Here is a 14,221-nt window from a genome sequence, read left to right on the forward strand (position 1 = left end):
GCGGCTCCTGAATACCCAGGGTGCATCATGGCAGACTGTGTCTGGGTGATGGGAGTAAGGAAACACTCAAACACACGTCCTGATCAGCTGATCAGCTGATCAGCTGATCAGCTGATCAGCTGATCAGCTGAGTCCAGCGACACACACTCACCTTCCGCCGTCTCCCCACTCGCTCTGCTTCCCTTTGAACTCCCTCCTACTCCCTCTGTACCTTTTCCCTTCTCCCTCTCGCGGCCTCCTTCCCGCTCTCCTCCTCGGCCGTCGTCGTCCCAGCCTTCCTCCCCTCCGCCGCCTCCCCCTCCCCCTCCCCCAGCCCTCTCCTCGTCCTCCTCCTCGCCCAGGTTCTTATAGTTCGGCCTCTTCTGGGTTCTCTTGCGGCCTCGGTGGCGGGACAGCTCGAGGGAGCGCTCCAGGGACTCTGGGGGTTTGGTGAACCTCCGCACACCTCCTGCACTCACCTGAGGGGGGGGGACAGAGAGGAATCAGAGACGGGGGGGTCAGAGGGAAAACAGAGTAATGACTTTATCAACTCAGTGAGATGTCAGGGTCAACGACTGTAACGATGGACAGCGCTACAGCTCACCAAAGATGAAGCCAAAACATCAGGAGCTCCCTGTGAAAACTGTCTGCAGCACAGATCATAAACCCCCCCCCCCCCCCCATGTTAGAAAGGGACATGGGTCAGACTTTAAATCTAAGATACACCTCAAACGACTTTTTCCAAAACACGAAAACCTGTTTTTAACGTCTGAGGAGAGGAAACGTTTCTGTGTGTGAGAGGAGACACGCAAAAAACTGCATTCACAAGAGAATCATTACATAACTGGAGTGTGTTCATCACACTCACACACACACACACACACACACACACACACACACACACACACACACACACACACACACACACACACACACACACACACACACACACACACACACACACACACACACACACACATACACACACACACACACACACTAACACACAGCCTTACAGTAAATCCTATCATTTCATCAAAGTCCGTAAAAACACAGAAACCATTTCCTCTCAGATAAATTTATCAGAGCAGAATATAACACCCTGACACACACACACACACTCACACACACACACACAGGCATAGATAGTCAAACACTGGTTTTGAGGCGTCTGGGTTGAAGCCGTGGTGGAGCTAAAGAAAGCGACCGTCAGATGATCTCAGAGCGTAACAGATGCTGGGACAGGAAACAGCTGCTGGATGTAAAGATGCTGAGCAGAGACACAAACTCTGACTTACAGTAAACACCTGCTGACACCATGACGAGAAGTTCAACTATAGCACTTTCATTTCTTCACGTGTGTCCAAAGGTCTGCACGGCACTGGACTCAGAGAGACGACCGATCACTAAAAGTTCCTCTTCAAAGAGTCAAACTGACATTTTATGGCTCTGTGCGTCAGATAAAGTCAGGGTGTGTCGGCTGGTGATGGGAATAAATTACTTCTATCATCCAGTTTAATCTGATTGAAACAAACAATAACTACTGCTTTCACAGGCATGTTAACTTACCCTTACTATGGGATGTCTAATACAACATGAAAAAGAGAAGAAGAAGAGAAACAATCACAGGCTCAGGTGAAGCAGGAGTAAAAACAGCAACAGCATCTCCACAGCTGGGACTTACAAAACACACCTTAAAGGTCCCATATTCTGCAAAACTCACTTTATTAAGTGTTTCAGTGAAATGTGTGGGTCTTTGTCTTTCCTCCCAGCCCACAAAATGTGATATTTAATGACCAAACCTGTTCTTAGTAGAGCTTGTGAATGTAAAATCCTGACCTAAAACCAGCTGTTTGGATTTTGGGGATTCGCTGACGTCAGCGATTCCCTTTTTTTGACCAATTTTTGACTCCAGAATGCCAAAGTTGAAGAGCCATCACTGCTCTATTTTTGGCTGTAAACAGCCACATAGCTCCATGCTCAAGCTTCCCATCTCTGAAGAAGACAGACTAAGTGTCTAGAGTTCATTTATCAGGAAATGTTCCAGCTACACTCAGTAAAACTGAGCATGTGTGTGCTAGTCACTTCACGGCCGACTGCTTTTCCAACTTTGGACAGTCCAACAGAGGGCTAGCCAATAGACTGGTCCTGAATCCAGGCGCATTACCAACCATCCTCCAACAAACCTGGGACCCTGGAAATGTGAGTATTTTAAATGCTGTGTGCTGTGGAGCAGATGGAAGAGCTTTTCCTCAGTGTCCCCCCTGTCTCTGTGTTAGCTTCAGGATGCTAACTTCAGCTGCAGTTAGCCTGTTGTTTTAGCCTGTAATGTTACGGTAAACGAGCTTCTCTGTTTTCTAAACATTGTGCACTCGGAGCTCGTGGCGCCGCTCTCAGTGACGTGGAAGAGCGGGGCGGTATCAGCGGTGGCTCATTTACATATGAAGGCCACGCCCACTAAATCAGAGCGTTCTGAACAGAGGGGCTATGAGAGCCTGGAAACAATGCTGCTGTGCTTGATTTATTGGCTTTTTGGACTAAAACATGTTACTAACATTTCATGAAGACATCAATGATCCAGATTAAACTGCAGGAAAGGAGCAGGAGATGGGAGCTTTAAGTTTGACAAAAGTTGTTAATTCATCAATTAATTTAAGAAGAGCAGAAAGTTTAACACAGAGCCAGAGGATGAAGAAATGAGGAGTTTCCCAAAGTATAAAACTGAAGCTGTAAGGACAGATCAGTGATTGTCCTTTAAGGAAGTATAAAGTTTTTTTTTTTCAAAAAGTGAAAAATGAAGGTGATTTAATCAGTGTCGTATGTGCGTGGGCCAATAGGAGCAGGTGAGGATCAGTTACTGTGAAGCTTCACACGACTAAATATTTACCAACATCTTTAAACTGATTCAATGTGTGTCCAAAACACTCTGAGCAGAGCCTGATAAAAACACACCGTGCATGCTGTCAGACAAACCGCAGCCTAGTATCAGTGTGTGTGTGTGTGTGTGTGTGTGTGTGTGTGTGTGTGTGTGTGTGTGATACCTGCGAGCTGACTATATTCTGGTAAACCGCTCACTCTCTGAGCATATGCTGAGAAATCATTGGAGTTGAGGAAGTGCAATAAGGCAAAACACACACATAAAACACATACACGCAACACACAAACACACATTATACACACTCACACTCACACACACACACACACACACACACACACACACACACAGAGAGCGTTGCATCATGAAAAGGAAGCACTTCAGAGTAACTTAAAGGATCAGAGGATCTGCCTGTGAACAGAAACCCAAACGGCGTCTGGATGCACGGATCTGGTGCACTTGCAGACAAACATGTGTTCAAAGAGAAAAGATAACGAGAGAAAACACACACACACACACACACACACACACACACACACACACACATTTCTTTACATCTTCCAGGAAAGAGGTTTGGGGTTAGGTGAGCTCTGTCATGTTCCATCATGTGACCTCTTTTCCTGCCACATCACAGACAAACAGGAAGTAGTATGTAACCACCTGCGCAGAAACCGAAGCCGTGCCCCGTCACTCCGCGTTTCATCTACAATAAATCAAACCCGAGCACGGCTGCTGCTCCATGTGATGTGGCAGACGACATTTACATGAACCATCCAGCGTGGACGGGACCGTGAACCGTCATCCTGAACCATCGTCCTGAAACGTGCACATCCTGACGCTCCAGGAGCTTCGTTAGAGAGCAGCCAGTGACGAGCATCACCCAGATTCACACTCAGATCTGCACAGCTACGTCTCCAAACTGGTGCAAACTGCATGTTTCTGTCGCTTCACTCCACAGACTTCAGACCAAACACAAACAATCATCCTAAAAATCCCTCCACAAACTCTGAACATGACGCAGTGACCGCCTGCAGGTAACGCCGGCTTTCTCCTGCTGTGGTAGACTGTTATTGTTCAACTTCACACCTCAACTCACATTCACCGAAAAGGTAGGCTGCTTCGCACAACAGCCACAGGTCTGTCTCACACACACACACACACACACACACACACACACACACAGACGCAGCGCAGAGAATAACCACAAGGGTTCTGAGAAACGCTTTCTACCACAGCACACCCACCTGCTGCACTAACAGATGGTCCAACAGAGAAGAAACGGGGGAGGACGGCGTGAAACGGAAGACGGAAACGGGACTGAAGCAGTGAAAGGTGAGGGGACGGCGAGGGGGATGGCGAGGGGGACGGCGAGGGGGGCGGTGAGGGGGAGACGCAGGGAGGATGAGGGGAAGAGAAAGAAGGAAATAAAGGAGGAGATTTAGATGAAAGGAGAGACAGTGAAATAGTGAGAGCAGGATGGAGCTCAGAGAGTTTCCTCCTCGACATGAGTCAATCATGGAGAAAAGCATGACCCCGCAAAGTCACAACCACCAACACACACACACTCCTGGAGCTGCAGCCTGTGTGTGTGTGTGTGTGTTTGTGTGTGTGTGTGTGTGTGTGTGTGGTTTAAATCACTCTTACCGTGTTCTTGTGTGTGCTGTGTGTGTGTGTGTGTGTGTGTGTGTGTGTGTGTGTGTGTGTGTGTGTGTGTGTGTGTGTGTGTGTGTGTGTGTGTGTGTGTGTGTGTGTGTGTGTGTGTGGTTTAAATCACTCTTACCGTGTTCTTGTGTGTGCTGTGTGTGTCCGTCTGTGGCGTGAAGACGGACAGGTCTCCGTTCAGGATGACATCAGCGAGGGCGTTGACCATGGGCTGATAGTGGATGATCAGAAACACCTGAAGAAACAGCAGAACACACTGGATCAGCACCACCAGGACCAGACAAGACCAGACCAGACCAGACCAGACCAGACCAGACCAGACCAGACCAGACCAGACCAGACCAGACCAGACCAGACCATCTACAGCTGAATGAACCACACCCCTCGATGGAGGCTGGAGACTTACCTGGGACAGCAGGTAGAGGGACACCTGAGGGTTGATCCGTCTGTCTTCAGACTAAAGGGACAGGAGACAGAGAGCATCAACAGTCAGACACACAGCCTGATAAACAGTCAGACAAACAGCCTGACAAACAGACTGACAAACAGTCTGACAAACAGCCTGACAAACAGTCAAACAGCCTGACAAACAGCCTGACAAACAGTCTGACAAACAGTCAGACAAACAGCCTGACAAACAGTCAAACAGCCTGACAAACAGACTGACAAACAGCCTGACAAACAGACTGACAAACAGTCAGACAAACAGCCTGACAAACAGACTGACAAACAGACTGACAAACAGCCTGACAAACAGTCAGACAAACAGCCTGACAAACAGTCAGACAAACAGCCTGACAAACAGACTGACAAACAGACTGACAAACAGACTGACAAACAGACTGACAAACAGACTGACAAACAGTCAGACAAACAGATTGACAAACAGATTGACAAACAGACTGACAAACAGACTGACAAACAGACTGACAAACAGTCAGACAAACAGACTGACAAACAGACTGACAAACAGCCTGACAAACAGTCAGACAAACAGCCTGACAAACAGACTGACAAACAGCCTGACAAACAGCCTGACAAACAGACTGACAAACAGCCTGACAAACAGACTGACAAACAGACTGACAAACAGTCAGACAAACAGCCTGACAAACAGCCTGAAGGAGCTATCCCAGTTGTGTTGTTAGCCTGTAGCAGATTAAAATTTGAGCTGTGACCTTAAATCAAACTCTGATGATAATTAAAGTTTTTGCTTGAATCTAGTTTTAACCATGAGCTCCAGTAAAGTGATCAGATTCCAGGATCATGTTTATAATCTGTTTCCTGTTTGCACGGTACAGTCTGAACCTGGATGTGGACTCAGTGTATTTACAATGGTTTTGAGTCTATGCAGTGATTCCCACTACAGAGCCATGAAAATGTGAAGCTCCAGGCTCAACGCACCGTCTCTGGGTTGACCAAGGAGTAGACGTAGAGTGGCAGGAAGAGGCGGTTGAGGAGGTGGTCGGTCAGGACGTCGTTGAGGAATTCACAGTTGATGATGAGGATGTCATTCAGGTAGTGGAGGTGGTCCAGGTGCTCGGCTACCAGGTCACTCAACTTCCCCCTGTTTTTATGTCTGAAGCACACAAAAACAGGAGACGGGTTTCTTCTTCTGCATCACACTTCAAAATATCACCATTTCTAAATATATATATATATATATATATATATATATATATATATATATATATATATATATATATATATATATATATATATATATATATATATATATATATAATTTTTTTGGTTTGCAATTAAAAGAAAAATCTGAGTTTTTTTATTTTCCTTTTTTTTTATTTTGCAATTTTTAAAATTTATTTTTTAATTTCTACAAATTTAATCAAAATTGAAAAACTGACACACCACATGTTCAATTTTATTTATTAAAAAAACTTCTTATTTCGATAACAACTCAGATTTTAACTTTGAACAGAAGTTTATTCCCGTTATATTCTGTAGATAAAGTAGATTTTGTGTCTCCTGAATGACTTCAGGTGAGCTGAGGTAGAAAAGCTCCTATGACAGTGAAAGCTGCAGATGCATCGTGTCCTGAACATGAACTATCACCTAATGAGCTCCTGAGCTCCACAGTAAAGTCAGGCCTGACCCCTAGTGGTCGCACAGAGAACTACAATGACAAACATGGAGCTTTGTGCTGCAGATGGACTCACTCTTCATCGGTCTGCACACACTTATCCAGTTCAATGACATGGCTGCCGATGAACCAGACCAGGTTGCTGAAATAGGGGACGGCCGTCTTGTCCCGGATGTAGTGCAGCATGTGCTGGTTGTCCACTGGGAAGAGGAAGGTCAGGGTTACGGGCTGGATCAGGGTTATTCACACAAACATGGAGAAAATCACAGAGTTCACAATATTACAGTTACTGTGCACCAGAAAGTGACAGTTAAACATGACAAAACATCCAAATTAAGAGGCAAATTAAAATAATTAACCAAATTAAGAAGGCTGATTCTTCTAGCCACGGTATGAAGGATTCTCTACAGGAGGAGGAGGAGGAGGAGGAGGAGGAGGAGGAGGAGGAGGACAGTAAAAATCTGAAACAACAGCGTGACTGAAGCTGCCTGTGCTAAGATTTTCACCTAAAAAGGAAAAGTCTGCGAGTTTCTTCTGCCCCTTAAATCCAAACCTGAGAGTTCGGCCTGGGATTCAAACTGTCTCACACTCACTGAATCAGAAACTAAGGAAAAGTTTGCAAACAGAAAGATGTTTCAGGGTAAAAAGGAACTGGATGAAGATCTTATCTATTACTACTCTGAGTTGAACACTGAACTCTGTCTGGTCCAAACCCGGTCACGATGATGGTTTATTCTCCACAACTGAAGCAAAGACGGTTTTATAACACGTCATACCAAATCAATCTGCAGAGAGGAGTCTGTCTCATCCTGCCTGTTGACACTGTGGTGAAAACGTTAGCATGGTCTCAGGCTGGTTTTAATGGTGGGGAATAACGACACTTCGTTTACACTGATGAGTCAACGTTAACGCTCTGAGAAGGAGAGCTGACGACAGAGAGACCAACAAACACTACCTGAAGAAGTCCTGTTCCTCTTATCTGAACTTTAACTCAACCCTGAGACTCAATAAAAACAGTCGGTGGTTTGGTAATCAGCAGGTTGGTGCTCAGTGATCCAGAGAGGAGACATATAAATATTTATTCGATGTGAAAAATGAGCAATCAATCATGTAAAGACCGTCTACTCTTCAGGATCCTCCGCTCCATAAATCAAAGCCTCTCTGACTCTAAACACGCTGGACGTGGAGAGTAGCTTCACTGCCATCATCCAAAAAATGAACGAGCTCAAATGAGAGAAGAAGTGATTCAGCAGCCAAATGAAAACAAATTAAACAGAGCAGAAAACAAAGACACAAGCAGAGTCAACGTGTTGTTCAGCTGCTCGGTGGATGGATCAAACCAAGAGGATGTGCCGGAAATAAAGACCCATCACCAAAACAACAACCTGATGAGGAGCTGGGTGAAAACCAGACTGTGGAAAAATTAACCCAGAAAGAAAGAAAGAAAGAAAGAAAGAAAGAAAGAAAGAAAGAAAGAAAGAGAGAGAGAAAGAAAGAAAGAAAGAAAGAAAGAAAGAAAGAAAGAAAGAAAGAGGGAAAGAAAGAAAGAAAGAAAGAAAGAAAGAAAGAAAGAAAGAAAGAAAGAAAGAAAGAGAGAAAGAAAGAAAGAAAGAAAAAAGAAAGAAAGAAATTAAGAAAGAAAGAAAGAAAGAAAGAAAGAAAGAAAGAAAGAAAGAAAGAAAGAGAGAAAGAAAGAAAGAAAGAAAAAAGAAAGAAAGAAATTAAGAAAGAAAGAAAGAAAGAAAGAAAGAAAGAGAGAAAGAGAGAAAGAAAGAAAGAAAGAAAGAAAGAAAGAGAGAAAGAAAGAAAGAAAGAAAGAAAGAAAGAAAGAAAGAAAGAAAGAAAGAAAGAAAGAAAGAAAGAAAGAAACGTGGATGTGTGAGGGGACAGCATGGATCAACAAGAACCGCAGAGATATTCACACCTGTACATTTACACACCGTCAGAAACAGACAGAGCTGGGTATCCACGACACGTCTCAGCGTTTAACGACCTGTGGTCAGAGGAGAGAGGCTCTGGGTCCATGTGGGACGGGCCTGACGCTGGGCAGAACCAGCACCGTGTCAGAGTGTCAGTAACGTCATGGATACCCAGCTCTGAGATAAAGACTGAATGAATGGGACCAACTTACATGAGACTGGAGTTAGGCAGATGGGCGCGCAGAGGGAGGAGGAGGAGGAGGAGGAGAGAGAGAGACAAAGAGAGGAGGAGTGGTTGAGGAGGAGGGAGAGGGGGGGAAACAGACACAGGGTTAATGTGAGTAAAGGGGCGGCTGTGGGAGGTGGAGGCTGTTTCTTTAAAAACATACTGCAAACATACGACATCTGGAAAGGAGAGACCAGGAAACGTTTCTCTGTCTGACGGGAGGAAGAGCAGGGTTTGGATCTAAACCAGGCATGGGCAAACTACGGCCAGGGGGCCACATGCGGCCCGTTAAACTTTTTAATCTGGCCCGCCGAACTTGAAAGAATTAAATGAATAAACCTTGTTAATGTTTTATTTTCCCTGCAATTCTGCTGTTTTCCCACTAGATGGCGCACTGTAGATACATTGGCTTTGTTGAGGTGAAGCGTAGGCCTATTACTCCACGTTTGCACTTTACCCTCTGACCCATCAGCCCTTCTGTAAAGATGCTGCAGGGACAGCGGCTCTGACCGTCTCCGCTACCGGATCTTTCCAGGACACTTTCTGTGGCGGGGATCAGTCAGACCAATCAGACGCTGCGCCTCGACCGCAGCGCATTTAAAGGCGAGGAGAGGCGCTAATTTGATTGGTGAAAACAGCACTCGGCTGTGTTAAACCCACTCACAGCTTTTCTCCTCCCTCTCTGGCATTTAGGGAGGCGTGGATGCGCTCCCATGCGCCTCGCTTGGTACTGCAGGAAACTTGCAAAGTGCGCCGGTCACGCCATGTCCGCGCGGCGTTTGCACCTGATCTATGAATTTAGAGCCCTGATCAAAGTCATGAAACTGATCAGCGCACATCTGATTAACCAAAGAGCTTCTGTGGTGGTGAAAGTCTTAAGGCTGGCGTGAAGAAGGGCTAAATAACACGATTAAACCAAAAACACGCTGCTCAATGTTGGAGAAGGTCTCATTACACGATCTGGTGTTTTCACACCTGATGTCACATTAAGTGAGCCAATACTGAAGTCATTAAAGCCTATATTTCATTCCTTATGATCCTAAAACTTTATCATCTTCTTTGATGTTTCTTGGTTTATCTGAGAGCAGGTCAGACAGCAGCAGACTGCTCTCTCACTGAAACACACGGGAGTGGATCATCAGCTCAGGAACACGTCTGCATAAACCTCCAATGTGAGTTATTTCTCTAATTTATATATAGAGAGACGTTCACATTTAAAATCAAAATATCACACAAACAATTTTGACACAATCTTTTATTATTTTTTGTTTTTTCATTTTTAAAACCAGGATAGAAAAACCACATTTTTCTGTTATTCCGTTTTTCCGTTTTGGTTTTAAAACAGAAAAACAAAAAAAAAAAAGTCAGGTTTTTTTTTTTTGTTTTGATGAATAACGAAAGAACGAACCATACACAGACTAAAAAACCCATTACAATTCCACTCTCTCATATTCTAATTTTAATTTCAAAACAAAAGCAAAACAGCAAAAAATAGACTGTTATTTGTTTTCTGATTTTTGATTTGAAAACGAAAAATTGAATAACAAGTCATTTTCCGTTTTCCGATTTTGGATTCTTAAACTGACATGGAATGAACGAATGACACCCTGATAAGTTAATAAAGCTGCTCCTGGCCTCTTTGTCAAATGTTAGAACCCATTGTGGCCCACCAATCAAAAAGTTTGCCCACCCCTGATCTAAACCATCAGACCTGGTGGATTTAATCCTTTTCCAGATCGTTGTTTCTCCCAAAGCATGAACGAGGAATCAGTGGGAAGCAGCAGAGAGCCACAGTTATGGTTTCCACTGCAGCACTCGTGTCCTCAGTTTAGCTAATTCAGAGACACGATCCCTTCACGATGAGCAGTTTAGTGTCTGCTTCATCACGCTCTTCCTCTCTGACTGATTCCCCACACCAGTTCACGTCTTCATCCATAACCTACAGCTCTCTGTGTGTGTGGGGTGAGTCTGCAGCCGACTGGAGCTGCTCAGAGTTCATGCTGGACACACGGTAAAAGAGACGGACGGCGTCAGAGTGTGTGTGCTGCACTGAGTGTATGTTGATGTCGTTCATTAGGAGAGAGAGGCATGATGGGAGGAGACCCACTGAGAGCGCCACCCGTCTTCCCGTGACCAGCGGCTCTGAGCGGGAGCAGAAAGAGAAGCAGCAGCAGCAGAAGCAAAGAGCTAAAGAAATCCTCTTTAGTGAACGGCAGCATCGCAGCTCGATACACAGAGATGTAGAGATGTGAGAAATTTACAGATTCCCTTTTTTCTGTGTTCCTGTGAGTTTCTGGGTTTTTAAAGCAGAGTTTTTAAGTCATATGGGAAATACTGACTCAACCTCACTTTGGATGACTCAGCAGATTGAGGAAGGAGGCGGAGCTAAGAGGGCCTTCAGCCTCCTGGCTAACAGATACAGTGTGTGTGCCTGTCAGTCAGGTCAGCTGTGCCTTTAACTGAGCTAAACTTCATCAAAACTTCACCCACTCTGTGGTATGAGCTGATGGAGTGATGAACTTTTTAATCTGACTGTTAACGTGTTTATTTCTGCTGCTAGGGTCACATGATCAACAGGTGTGTGTGTGTGAATGTGTGTGTGTGTGTGTGTGTGTGTGTGGCAGTGTTACCTGTCAGTCATGCTCATGCACCTGAAGCAGCAGCAGGAGAACAAAGGGAGGCGATCGGCAGCACCCTGTCAGCGTGTGTGTGTGTGTGTGTGTGTGTGTGTGTGTGTGTGTGTGTGTGTGTGTGTGTGTGTGTGTGTGTGTGTGTGTGTGTGTGTGCTCAGCATGTGCACATGCGTGTAATGGTCACTCACCTTTGTAGACGTTGAGTGTGATGGTGCGGACTGCGATGCGGACCATACTTTCAGGATGGTTGAAAAACTTAATGGCCTCGGTGTACAGGGCAAAGTCATTAGTGTGCTGTGTGTGGGAGACAGAAAGGGGGCGCCAGTGAGCAAGGCACAGAACTGTCAGGGCCGCGCTCAGGCCACGCCACCACAGAGAGAGCGAAAAGCAGCTCTGGGTAGAAGTCACAGAGCTTTAACCTCTAACAAAGAAAACATGGAGCTGACCCTCAGGAGCCCTGACCGCCCTGAAGACTCACTCAGTCCAAACCACGAGCAGAAACCTGGACCCAGACAAACCCAAAGAAACCCCCAGACTTTCTGCTCTGAGTGTCAGAGCCTGATCCTGTCCCCAAACTTCCCTCAGACGCCGCCACCTCCAGCCAATCACAGCTGAGGGCTGAGGAGCCAACAGTCCTCCAGAGGTCACAGCGAATGAAGGAACCAGATCCTGACACCAAACCAGAACCACCTGAGGGTCCTCTGGTCTTTCAAAGCTACCAGTATGGTATAGAGCTGAGAAAACAGAGAGGAAACTACTTATCCAACAGCACCCTCTAGAGGGCAGTTAGCTGTAGGTGCAGTATATGAAATGAGGGATGATTTATTGAGCACTTCTGTATTCTTGGTCTGACTTCTGATAGAAATAAATAAATAAATAAACAAAGAAACAAAGTAAACATGTTTTTTTTTTAACCCCAGATCTACGTGAGGCTGGTTCTGGCTTCAGGGCTACAGCTCCCATCAACAGTACACCAATAACTTTCCCCAGCACACACAGGCCAATGACAGGACAAGATACTGCTGGAGGAGGCAAGAGCACCATCTTCATCTTCATCATCATCATCATCATCATCATCATCATCATCATCAGGTGGTAATTCAGCTGGTCAGAATTATCATCATCACCAACACACTAACACACACACACACACACACACACACACACACACACACACACACACACACACACACACACACACACACACAGAGCCTCAGGCCGTTTGACAGAGTTTAAAAAGTTTCTGAATGAAGAATCAACTTTTCATACTTAAGCCACGTTTCCACCAAGCAGACCGGTTCGGTTCGTCTCGGTACGGCGCGCATTTTTTTGGCGTTTCCACAGACTCATCCCGGGACAGATCCCCAAATAACCGAGACGAGCCGTCCCACTTTTTGGGACCCTTTCGTATGGGTGCCAGACTGAACCGATCCGCTCTCTGAAGGTGGAGCTACAACACTGCAGACCGCTGATTGGTCCAAAGAATGGTCACTTCCTGTGTGACAGCGGCTGTATTTCTCCTGGCGACTCACAGACTTCTCTGAAACAAAGCTTGATTGATCTTTGTATCAAAGAGCTACATGACGGATTACTGCATGTCTTCATCGTTGCTCTTTGTTTACTGTGTCACGTTTTTCTTCTTTGTTGGATTTATTAGCGGGGTAAACTGTGTCGCGCTGCTACAGCATCACACTATTGTTCAACAGCTGAGGCTTTCAGCATCCAGCTAACACGCTGCCTACCACGAGAGGGCACAGTTTGCTGTGGAAACACAAACGGGATCAGGCTTAACTGAACCAAACTGTGCCAAACCGTACTGAACCAAACCAGACTGCTTGGTGGAAACTCTGCTTCAGTTCGCTCTGTGTCTGGTATGAAGAGTGAAGGATAAAAGCTGCTGAGTGACAGCTCCTCCACCTCCACCTGCCGCCCTCTGTCCATGCCTCACCTCGTTGTAGAAGAAGTGCACGGTGTGGTTGTTGAGTTTTAGCGACAGGGTCTTGAGGAAGGAGATGTAGTAGGCCATGATCTCCTCGTCGGAGAAGTCAAATTTGTGCACGATGATGGAGTTCACGTGGTTGTTTGACAGGAGATAATCTGAGGAGATAAAGAGTCAGATCAGTCCGTGTTCAGCCAGCATCACTCGTCATCTTTCCTGTTTGATCGATCATCAGACGTGTGGTGAGCTGCAGAGACGCTGAGAACAGCCCCAACACAACAAACTCATGTTGATGTGACGTTAGAGCGCCTCCAAAGATTTAAATACACCGAGTCAAACGTTATGTAAGATATCTGCCTGCTGCATGAACCACATCAGATCATCTGCTGAGTCTCTGGTTGCTAAGCAACAGCTGAAAGTGCAGTAGGCTGCTACGGAAAGACAGGCAGCGCAGCATGCCGAGCATTGTTCAACCAGCGAACACCCACTGTACACTACGGGACCGTACAGGACAAGGGTCTTCAACCTGTGGCTCTGGGGCCTCATGTGGCCCTTTGACTCCTCTGCAGTGGCTCCTTGTAGCTTTAAAAATTATTACTGAAATGAAGAATAGTTATTTTTCTTCCAGAGGGTATTGATGGTTAAAGACACTGACACTAAATAAAATCCTGCGTTAACATTTAATTGAACTAAATCTTCATCCCATCTGTCAATAAAGCCTGCCACCACTCTACTTCACCTCCTACAACATCAACAGCCCACCAACTTTCCATGCACCTGTGGCTAACCTCAAGTTTAACAGCCCTGGGAAGATAACTACATCTACAAAAAGACTCATCTGGAAGAAAATACTGATTTTAATTCTGTGTGGATGGATTCATTTAACT

At 45.6% G+C, this 14,221-nt stretch overlaps 1 protein-coding gene across 3 annotated transcripts in view; it reads right to left on the reverse strand.

Moving 5' to 3' along the window:
- Window positions 1–14,221, reverse strand: part of clec16a (C-type lectin domain containing 16A) — a 37,622-nt gene that overhangs the window by 20,505 nt on the left and 2,896 nt on the right. For 2 of the 3 annotated variants that reach the window (XM_074697249.1, XM_074697247.1), the window contains exons 4-10: window positions 13,344–13,492; window positions 11,584–11,689; window positions 6,694–6,817; window positions 5,921–6,095; window positions 4,923–4,973; window positions 4,635–4,751; window positions 152–458 (exon numbers count right to left, since the gene is read on the reverse strand). In XM_074697249.1, coding sequence (XP_074553350.1) covers window positions 152–458; window positions 4,635–4,751; window positions 4,923–4,973; window positions 5,921–6,095; window positions 6,694–6,817; window positions 11,584–11,689; window positions 13,344–13,492 — 1,029 coding nt within the window. The remainder of the gene's footprint in view (window positions 1–151; window positions 459–4,634; window positions 4,752–4,922; window positions 4,974–5,920; window positions 6,096–6,693; window positions 6,818–11,583; window positions 11,690–13,343; window positions 13,493–14,221) is intronic. The other variant, XM_074697248.1, reaches the window with a different exon arrangement.

The sequence above is a fragment of the Halichoeres trimaculatus genome, unplaced genomic scaffold (genome assembly GCF_033239565.1).
Source record: "Halichoeres trimaculatus isolate MK-OKI-2021-1 unplaced genomic scaffold, fHalTri1.1 fHalTri1_scaffold_20, whole genome shotgun sequence".
Lineage (NCBI taxonomy): Eukaryota > Metazoa > Chordata > Actinopteri > Labriformes > Labridae > Halichoeres > Halichoeres trimaculatus.